Raw genomic sequence first — 11,179 nt, 5'->3', positions numbered from 1 at the left:
GCGTCTGGCGTCGGCCGCTGTCGTTTGGCCCAAAATGTTTTCTTACGTTAATGAGCAATCAAAGACGTTGCAAAAAAAGAAAATAAAAAAAAAGATATCAAAACAACGCAATAACTAATGCAGTGCACCTAAATATTTTGCAGCGCCATTTAGTGCAAATATAATACAACAACAAAAACAACTGCACGCATGTTAGTTTACATAGCGTTGGCGATTTTTATGGCATTTTAATCGCGCGCACACACACGCAAACAAACATGCGCTCTCAGAAGCTGTTACGCTCACTGCTCTCGCTCTTTCTTTCGCTCCCGCTCGTGCTGTTACATACATATAAACATAGCTGGGGAGCTGCTGTTGTCGCGTGGGCGTCGCTGCTGTAACGTGCGCGCGCTCTTTCCCCTGCTCTCACTCTCTTCCCCAACTGCGATCGTTCGGTTGTCTGTCGCTCGTCGCTTGCACTGTTTTATATTTAGACGCAATTAGCAATGCGCACATTTTTTGCTACTCTCGCTGTTGTTGTTGCTTTTATTTTGAGCTCTTTGTTGCCCACAATTTATTTTCGACGATCTATTGCATTTACATACACATATGCATGTATGTACATATGTATGCCTCCAACACCTTTTGCTACTTTTGGCCAAGTGTTGCAGCAGCTTCAGTTTGTTTATATGCAATTAAATTGGCATGCACAAGTGCCGCCCGAGCGGCCTGCTGCTGTCTTTTGATCGCCTGCCAAATTGTAATTGGAACGCGAAGGTGTTGTTCAAAATGTAGGGAGGAAGTCAGGAGGCAACCTTCTCTAAACAAAAACCACAAGACGCTCAAGACTCGTGACTTGTGCATGAAATGTCACAAAGTGTTATGTATGTATGTATGTATGTATATAGTATGTATGCAAAAAAGGCGACACAGAAAATTGACCTACTTATCTTTTCAGAGGTAAGCAGCAGATGTGAAAATAAAGAAATGCATTATTGTGAGTTGGAGGTTTTTGACAGGCGACACTTCAACCTTCACTAACAGTGTCAAACAAATTTATGAATCTTTTTCGTTTATGCATAAGCATAACTTATTATAATCAATTATGAATAGAATCAAAGTAAAGTAAAGTTAAATTAACGATTTTCGGAAACTATTTTCAAACTTTTTCAGGGCTGGCTATTGTTCAATCCACGTGATCGAAATTCCACTTTAGTAAGCAATCGGCAATTGTTTTTGTATTTTTAAACAGGCTTAACTTTTGTAAGTGCTCGTAAGTAATTGTTGATTAAAACATCAGCCTTCTAGCTATCATTAATGGCAACGAACAAAATCTAAATAAATACAAATAATTATAAACAAACTGATAATAAATTGAAAAACATACACAAAAAACGTGAAAGTCCAGCGGTGCACGTAGCCAACATAAAAATGAGGCACGTGTTAAGCGCACTCATTAGCCTTGCCCAAAAAGCATTGATGGTAGTACAAATACAAAAAAAAACCAAAACAAATACATACATACATACACATGTGAGTGAGTTACATGTGAGCATGTAATGTGAGTCGACCTTCACTTAATTGCGCTGAGCCGCATGCGGTATGGGTTAGTTACAGTTACACACACAAAATTATAACAAATTTGGAGCTTTTGTGGGTGACGCAGGTGCTCGAATAAAATATGATGAGTGTGTGTGTGTGTAGTTGACCGCTTCCGCTTGGCGTGCGCACAGCCCCGAAGCTAGCAGGGCCCCCAAGCATACAACCTTGTGATCTTGTTTACTGTTTAGCGACCCCAACGAACACGACATCACACACATACACATACAGACACAGATACAGACAATGAGACTCATACAGAGCAAGCGAACCTGTCGACGGCGCTGGGGTGGCGTCATATCGTATCCAACGGCCAGCAACGTTGAGCTGTTGCTGCTATTTTCACCTTCTATGGGACCGACCGAGCGTCGGCGGCGGCGGCGACGTCGTCGCGTTGGCCGCATGAATCAGCGCAAGTTGTGCGATATTGCTATCTCGCTCACATGCTGAGCAATATAGCGCTCTCTTTGACAAATGTGAATCCCTTGCTCGCACGCCTGCTTTGTGGGGGTTTTTGTTATACTAGCACGATGAAAAAGGAATAAATGCCCAATAGAACTTGCTTTGAGCGCGAGCGCGAGAGAGTGAGAGTGAGATCGAGAGCGCGCACGCAAAGGTCGCGGCTGGCTTAGGTAAGCGAGCGCGCTTTTCGGACTGCGGACTGCGCACACACAGGTAGCACTGTCTGTGCATGTGTGTGTGTGTGTGTGTCTGGTCGTGTGGCGCACGCTGCTCTCACCTCTCGCGTCTCGCGACGGCAATTTCGATTTAGCCAACGAACCTGTCGATCAATCGTCGTCGTCGTCGTCGTCTGCTGTAAGCCGAGCGATAAGGCACACACACACACACTCACCCAGACACACGATCGTGCATGTTCGTCGCTTCGTTTAAACGTTTAATCGTAGTGCAGTCAGAACCACAAAGCCATTCGCTTCCCGTCACTCGCAGCGTGCGGTTCGTCTTTCGCAAAAGACTCTCTACAAAGCATTGATAAATAATAAGTACACCAGCTCAGACTACTCAACGTTTTTACGTAGTTTCTGTTGCTCTCGTGAAAGTGAAAAGTGTCGTTGAAACTGTAAAACAAAACTGCAAACAACTGCATATACTACAAAATCAAACATAAACACTCTACTCAAGTGCTTGGCAATTTATTTAGTAAATTTGCCAAAAAATAAAGACTATTCAAACTGTGTCTAAAACTGCATAAACAGTATATAGCCGATATCGAAATGGTTACCGGCGTTACAACAAACATGAGCGCCAACGTAATGGCAAACGCTGTGGTGCCCGCGCAGCTTAAGGAAACGCCGATTAAAAGCGATCGTCGGGTAAGTGTTCCAAAAAAAAAAAAATTAAAATTAAAATTTAAGCACCAGCAAATGTGGATTATTGGTTTACAATTAAAATTCTAACTCAAAATATGTGCGCTTTTGAGCAAAATTTTTGAAATTCATCTTACATGAAGTAATTTAGTCAAGTCAACACCCACAAGCCTCCAAAACAGTAAATCAGTTGAAAAAAAAAACAGTTCGTTGTTGTTGAGCTCCCACTTCTGCCCAAAAAGTTGTGGCTGTAAGCTGTTGGCCCACACAGTTTGCCAATTCCGCTGCCCAAATGCATTTCCTTTTTGGCCACAGTCGCGCTCCCACATGCCACTCGCCACATTTGTAAAAAAAAAGCCGTCGCCAACGTTTGTCTGTCTCCACAGACGTTGGCGGCATTTGTGGTGGCTTCATTCATGCCAAAGCGTGTGGTGTTCGTGTGTGTGTGTGTTAGCCAGCCAAAATTGGTAGCAGTGCTGCCCACTTATTAAGCGCTAACTGCTGCCATTTGGCGCGTGGTTTGCTGCAATTGTCGGTCATCAGCTTCTAGCGCGATCTCAAATGCTTTGACCATTTGCTGGTTTTGACCATTTTTGGTTTCATCCAACGCGTTCGCGGGCGTTCGTCGCCAAAACTAAAAATCACTTGAAATTTTATTTTTTGCGTCTTCGCATTTCCCACGACGACCTTGTTGTTGTTAATGTGAACAAAAAAAAAAAAATACCTGCGTATTTGCTTTTGATTTATTTTTGGACGCACTGGCTCGTTGGCTTGTCGTAATTTATAAGCAACCGCCAAACTATTTTCGGTGCACAGCATTTTCTACGATTTTATAAATAGAGCACGCGCCGTGCGCCGCTGCCTAGATCTTGGACAAGAGCCAGCAGCAGCGCTGGCGGCGGCGTTGCATATGTATTTGTGTATCCAATTAAAGCCACACGCAGCTTCCTACTATTTTTATGTGCGGGGCTCGGTATGAGGTCAAAACCTTTAGTTTAGGTTGTGTTGTGTTGTGTGTTGCTCAACTCGTGACTAATTTTTTATTTTTCATATTTCTCTCTTTGCAGTCCAATAAGCCAATTATGGAAAAACGTCGACGCGCACGCATCAATAATTGTCTGAACGAGCTCAAGACGCTTATACTAGATGCCACCAAGAAAGACGTAAGTAGAAAAACAGTTTAGGAATTGTTGAAGATTTTAAGAATTCAAGAAAAGCAAATATTTTTGAGATTTGGTTCCACAGTGAGCTAACCACAATTTGTTCTCTTTGCTTTGTTCATTTTAGCCGGCGCGTCATTCTAAGCTCGAGAAGGCCGACATACTCGAGAAGACAGTGAAGCATCTGCAGGAGCTGCAGCGTCAACAGGCCGCCATGCAACAAGCCGCCGACCCGAAGATCATCAACAAATTCAAAGCCGGCTTCACTGACTGCGCCAACGAGGTGAGCCGCTTTCCCGGACTGGAGCCCGCACAGCGTCGCCGCCTGCTGCAGCACTTGAGCAACTGCATCAATGGCGTCAAGTCCGAGTTGCACCAGCAGCAGCGTCAGCAGCAGCAATCACTACATGCCCAGGTAGTGCTGCCCTCACCCCCCAGCTCGCCCGAACAAGAGTCGCACACCATGAGCATCAGCAACAGCAGCAGCAGCGGAGCAGCAGCAGCTCCTTATCTCTTCGGACAAATACAGCAGAACGCCAATGGCTACTTTCTGCCCAATGGCATGCAGGTGATACCCACAAAGTTGCCAAATGGCAGCATAGCATTGGTGCTGCCACAGAGCTTGCCACAGCAGCAGCAGCAGCAATTGCTGCAGCAACAGCAACAACAGCAACAGCTAGCAGCAGCAGCTGCCGTCGCGGCCGCCGCCGCTGCAGCCGCCGCCCAGCAACAGCAGCAATCATCATCGCCAATGCTAGTCAGCATGCCCCAGCGCACCGCCAGCACAGGCTCGGCCAGCTCCCACTCCTCGGCGGGCTATGAGTCGGCGCCCAGCAGCAACGGCAGCTATGCGCCACCGTCTCCCGCCAGCTCCAGCTACGAGCCCATGGATGTGAAGCCCTCGGTTATCCAGCGTGCGCCGCAGTCCGCTGAGCATCAGCAGCCGCTCTCCTTGGTAATGAAGAAGCAGATCAAGGAGGAGGAGCAGCCCTGGCGGCCCTGGTAAACAGAGCGAGCCAGACTTTGTCTCTCTCTCTCTCACACACACACACACACACCGCTTTAAAGACTGATGGGCCACACCCACACACACAGAGTTGCGCAGGCGTCGCAGCTTACATTTCATCACACATTTCATTTAAAGGATTAATGTTGCTTTGAGATGTTCCGAGCATGCCTTAAAAAATTGTCTGCAATTCGCTTTTGTACTTTTCTTCAACGAAAATCTAACAGCGAGCTGAAGACATTCATCAACACACACACACACACACATACACATGCTTGTTAATATTTATTTATTATTATTATTTATGCTAATCGTGAAATGGTATTCTGCAAAAAAGAAGAAGAAGAAACAAAACAATTGCCAAACTACCTCAGTCCAAGTACTTGGTGTTGAATTGCCTCATTGTATCATGTATTAGTATTTGTTGTTGTTGCACACACACACACATACACACACAGCAATAAGATCTACAAAGTCTTCCATAAAGCGCAAAACAAATGTAAATTAACTTAAGAATACCAATCATATCTCTTCAGTTTAATAGAAACTAGCGCCTAAGTATATTTTTATTTTTGCACTTAATGAAAGTATCTACCTATATTTTAATAGCTATAAGGCCACGTGATATAGTAAGCATAAAGAGCGTCTAAGAAACAAGAATTTGAAGGAAAAAACACTAAACAAAAACTAAAACAACAAAACTAAAAAAATAATAAAATATGAGAAAAACGTTGTACTAAAAATTAAAAATCTCTGATGTATTTTATGGGCGGGGAGTAACAAAGGGAACAGATAATGTTGTGAAATTATTTTGGAACAGATAAGCAACCGTTTCAATATATATTGCAATTCAATATATCGCTTGATATAGATTCGAATTCAATGTTATATATATCAGAGCTTGAGCTTCTATTTCATAACCATGAGTGAAAGAGACCTAATGAAATATTTAATCATACAATATATAAAAAAATATTGCAAATTGCCAAGTAAAATCCCAAATATTTGAATATATATGCAGCTTAATTCAAAATCTAGTCCAGAACTGAACTAATTTAGTTTGGAACGCGTCATGGCATATTAAAAATATATCATATGACCAGCAGATATATGAGTAAATTATATGACTATCACAATGTAATATTCCACACCCACTATTTAACAGTTATAAATCCACACTGCGCAAATCCCCACCAACTGCAATTAAGGTCTAGGAATATGATAGCCAACAAAAGATTCCGAGAAGTCTAGCGCAGTGCCACTTTAATTATTTGCTGCATCATGCTGATAAAAAGGTGGAAACATGATGAACGCACATATTTGCGATAAAATGAAATGATGAAATATTTATTCACATGCAGTCATCTAAGAGCTCGAAATCAAATGATTCGCAAGGCTTTGGGAATACAAACCCTCTTTAAACCCAAACTTTCCTCAGTCTTCTAACGCAAATTTGCTCAACTTTTTAATCAATATCAGTTCAAACATTAGATAAAAAGATAATGCCATAAGAAAGCGGCGTGTACACATTTGTCTATATGTACACCATATAAAAAGATAAGTAATTCCAACCGGAACATTCAGGCAGCTGCTGCGGCTGCTGCGGCTGTTGCTCCATGATTAACATGTGACTCCCATGCAATCTGTGCCTGGGGGTGCTATGAGTCATCGGGTAGTTAACTGAGATGGCTAAAAACAACATTTCACAGCATTTGCTTCTTTTGCATAGTTTTGCAGAAAATAAATAAAAATCCCGCAAATGTTTGCTATATCTTTTGAGCTGAAAACCCCTGCGATTAATGACTCAATGTTTAAAAAGTTGGGACTGGCTTGAGATTAGATAGAAATTAGTTTCGACAAGGCTTGGAACAAATTTGCATGAAATGTGTTTGTGGAAAAGAAAATTATAATTATATTTAATTTCATATTTTCAAAGTGCCGAAAATATGGTAATGATATTTTCAGAGTTGAGTGATCTTGAAACATTTAAAGTAACAAATGCGCTGTTTATAAGTATTACAGTCGAGTCGTCAAACTTCAGCTCACCGCAAGCCCAAAAACGTGACTGACTTTAGATTATTTAATTAATATTCTGTTTAGGTACATAAATTTGTAAATAAACTTTACAGTGCACTTGTAGTTTAATTTTGCGCAGTCGAAGCAAATTTTTAAAGTGTAAACAAATCAAATTGCAAATAACGGAAAACTCAACGGATGCAAGAAAACGAAAAGTGTGGTAAATCGTATATGAATATATGTATAATATATATATATATATATAGCGTATAATAACGACGCCATAGCAGAGCTACGAGAAAGCAAAAAAATGCGATCAGGTTGCGGTTTTAAGGCCTGGGAGGTTCGATTCTTGTAGTCACTGCTGGTCACGTGCCGGACAAGGTGATAAGTTGAGTGGTATAGGGACATAGAGCTAAAGCTTTGGGTAAACAATGAACTGCTGTTCAGTCCGTATCACTGGCAGAGCGATAGACTGTGTAAATATATTGGAAACGCAGAAAGCAACTGTAACTGGTAACTGGTAACTGGGCTAGGTTAGTGTTGGTTGTTTAGGGCCTTGGGTGAAGTATCTACAAGTGCCACTTGAACTGCAACGCAAAGCGGCAAGCGGCAAGCGGCAAGTTGAATGTCAAAGTCAAAGCTCCCTGAGCATTGAGTAACTTTGTCTATGCCAAGCACGTCGCTGTTATAAACAATAACAATGACAATAGAGACGACCTTGAGAGCGGGCAGCAGCCAAAAAAAAACAATAACAAAAACCAAAAATAGTTGTGTATTTAGCGCTATTTAAGCCTAATTTTTGAACTAGAATCAGAATTAACCCTGAACTAACTTCAGTTATTTCCTATAAACAACAAACTTACTAAACAAGTTCAATAAACCACATTTTGTTTGTTTTTTTTTTGTTTCAGCCAAGCCTTAGCCTGTTGCGAGTGTCAAGATCAGTCAATAGTATTTGAAATGTCATTAAACTTGGCTTAGAGTTGACATTGCGCAGCTGTCTGAGCATAATAATAAATACTCTTGGTTCATTCAACTTCAAATTGTTTTTGTTATGCTGTTTTTTGCTTTTCGCGTTTTCCTTATCAGTCTCAGTGGATTCTTTGGAATTTTTTTTTTTTGTCAACTATGCGGCGAGTGATCGCGATTTGCGACTCACATGACTCTCGACTCGAGAGTCGAGTTGGCTTCAATTTCTATGAATGAAACTGTGTTGTAAACAATTTTTCTGCGGAATGCCACACGATGCCGCCGCCGCCGCCGCCGCCGCAGCTCAACAACAATATTGTTGTTATTATTGTTTTTCTTTAAATGAAAACCAAAACAAGCAAGACTCTTATTTAAGATATGGGGTCATTTGCCAGCAGCCAAACGTGACAACTGCCACAAAGCCGCAAGACAAATCCAAAAAATCAGCGCGCGCACGCTCCCGTCCTCAGTCTGCTGTCTACAGCATTGCGGGGAGGGTGGCGGGCATGGCCATGAGTGCGCCACGCCACGCAATTCTGCGCCGTAGTTTATGAACTTTCCATACTCTTCTGGCCTGCAGTTTCAGTTTCATTTTCGCGCAACTGTAACTAATTTTTATATCGCTGTTTGAGGTTATGTTAGTGGCACCCAGACGACATGCTGACTGGCAATCTTGGTATGCAGACTGTGAAAATTACAATTTGCTACAAGTACGATACATATATGAACATATATATGTAGATACTATGTGTTGGTTTGGCAGCAACTTTAGATAAAATGAAAGGCTTGTTAACTGTAGGAAGTTCCCCTTTAAGCAGCTTTGTTATTTTATTGAACAACAATTTATATTCATTTAACTTTTACTAAAAGTTCACATTCAACATGTGGTTTTTACACTTGAAATTAGTCAACAGATTTGTTTAAATGAATTTGCTTAGTTCACCATATGAACCGGATCTCTAAGTTTTTCTTCTGCATTTTTCTGCTTTTCATATAAAACTATCTTATTTTGCCTGCTCTTCGAATGCCCGAGACCTCACAGAAGGCTTCTCCGAGGAATCCGAACTGAGGAATGGGCTGAGCAACCGTGCGGAGGTAAGGTTGGAAAATCTGGCAAAGTTGCTGGTCTCCACCGGATGGTTCCAAGGGCACACCACAGGAGCCACGGGAACGGAGACCTAACACAACCCCCCTTTTCCATACATCCCATTAACTACCACAGACCAACAGGCATCACAATGGGCCATATGGCCCTAATTTATTTTGCCGCATTGGCCATATGGAAAGCCTGCTGTGAACGTAAACTTCCCACTAACAGATTGTGTAATTCATAAATCATATATAATAAAATATCCATGTATTAAGAAAAACGTTCCATACGTTTAACGCTTAAGATTAAATATACAAGTAAAAATTAAGAAAACAAATTAGTACTGAAGAATAGCTTTATGGTCCTTTTATAAGGATATGTAATAATATCGGGGAAAATTTAAACACAGAGGCTGTAAATTACTGTTGAGTTTTATTTTGAGCGAAAAATAAAAAAAATCAATTATTATAATTATTTTTGAGTTTTATTTGTTGTGATCAAAAATAATTATTATGGTCTAAGTTTTATGGAATTACTCAAAAATAATAGTTACCTTTGAAGAATATCTTAAAAATAGTAAATATAAAAATTACAACGAAAATGCAGAGATGGTTCAAAAATAAAATATTTAGTACAACCCACTTATTTCTAGGTCCATTATAAGTATGTGATTTTATGATTAAAAAAAATTGAATAATCATTATTTACATTAATAGTAGGTAACTACAAATTGTTTTCTTTTCAAAGTTGATAATGTTTCAATTCAATTCAATTCAATTCATTAAAATGGTAAGAGCGCACTTTATTATTTTTCAAAGTGTAATTTAAGTTCTGATGTTGAGCCTAAGCTTTTAACTTATTACTTACTGCAAAAGTGTTTGTTTTTATTAACATTTTAATGGAGCTCCTTAGTTCAATTTTGAAACAATGGGAATTTCCTATGCTTAGTGCTTAATTCATAGTTAACGCGTGCCAAAGGCCAAGAGACAGCCCAGTGGGCTGTTAGCCAGTGGAAAATTTTGTTTATCGTGATTTACACCAATAAATTAAAGCACTGACAATAAGTTGCTCAAATATATGAACTGCTGATTAGCACCCCAGCCCAAAAGCCAAAGGCAAAGGCAACAGCTCACGCCCACTCCACGCCGGAAATTAGCACTCATCAGTTTTTGGTTCCTTTGACTTGAATTTGAAAATTGTTGTTGGATGCCGTTTACAATTTGCAATTTGGCACGGCGTTTATTTTATTACGACTTTTTATATTAATATGCTTTTGTTGTTGTATGTTATTGTTGACTTAACACATTTTTCAGATTTATTTGCCCTGCTTGTATTTTTTATTTTTTTTTTTCGATTGAAATCAAACACATCTGTGGGAATATTCCACTGCAGCGCATGGCGGCGAGCTGTTTACCCAACTGGGAAAATTACCCCACCCAGTCCCTAACCCACCTTTTGGCGCGCGCCCCAAATGTGTTAATGGAGTCCAGCAGCATATATATATGTATTTCAATTTGTTGATCGCGTATTTGTAAATTGACTTGGCAATCTTTTCTGTAGTTGCCCCATTGTCGCTCGGCGCCAGCTTTTGGGCTCTGCCTCTCGGATAACAAGCAGCAGCAGCAGCTTCGTTTTCCGAGAATTTGTTGTCATTTGTTATTGTTATTGTTATTGTTTGTTGACGCGGCTATTTAGAGCGTGCGAAAGCCTGGACCTGCAGCATTCAAAGCGAGCCCAATTCAAATAGTTATGGGTTATAGAATTTTGAGATGTGACATTATGTAGTAGCTCTATCTCTCTAATTATCCTGAATTATGGTAGGATTATTTGCGTCTATAAAATATGAGCGAAAATAGTGGAAAATAATTCTAAGACTTAATAACATTTTTTTTTTTTTTTAGTTTTTTTTCTTTTTTTTTCAACAAACAAAATTAAAAATAGTTAAACTAATTCAAAATAGTGAAATCTATAACTTTCAGCTTCTCTTCAATTATGTAATTGACAGTATTTTACCAATGCAATATATAATCAT

General features: G+C 40.3%; 1 protein-coding gene across 1 annotated transcript; it reads left to right on the top strand.

Annotated features, from left to right (window-relative positions):
• Window positions 1-2,505: 2,505 nt before the first annotated feature.
• Window positions 2,506-5,802, top strand: LOC108600993 (protein hairy). The gene is made up of 3 exons (XM_017988857.2): window positions 2,506-2,909; window positions 3,971-4,066; window positions 4,191-5,802. Exons 1-3 carry the CDS (start codon window positions 2,811-2,813, stop codon window positions 5,067-5,069), a joined length of 1,074 nt encoding a protein of 357 aa, XP_017844346.1. The 5' UTR covers window positions 2,506-2,810; the 3' UTR covers window positions 5,070-5,802.
• The last annotated feature ends 5,377 nt before the right edge of the window (window positions 5,803-11,179 follow it).

This window comes from Drosophila busckii, chromosome 3L (assembly GCF_011750605.1).
Source record: "Drosophila busckii strain San Diego stock center, stock number 13000-0081.31 chromosome 3L, ASM1175060v1, whole genome shotgun sequence".
NCBI lineage: Eukaryota > Metazoa > Arthropoda > Insecta > Diptera > Drosophilidae > Drosophila > Drosophila busckii.
Note: the sequence above shows the minus strand (reverse complement) of the source record. Positions and strands in the feature narration are given on the sequence as shown.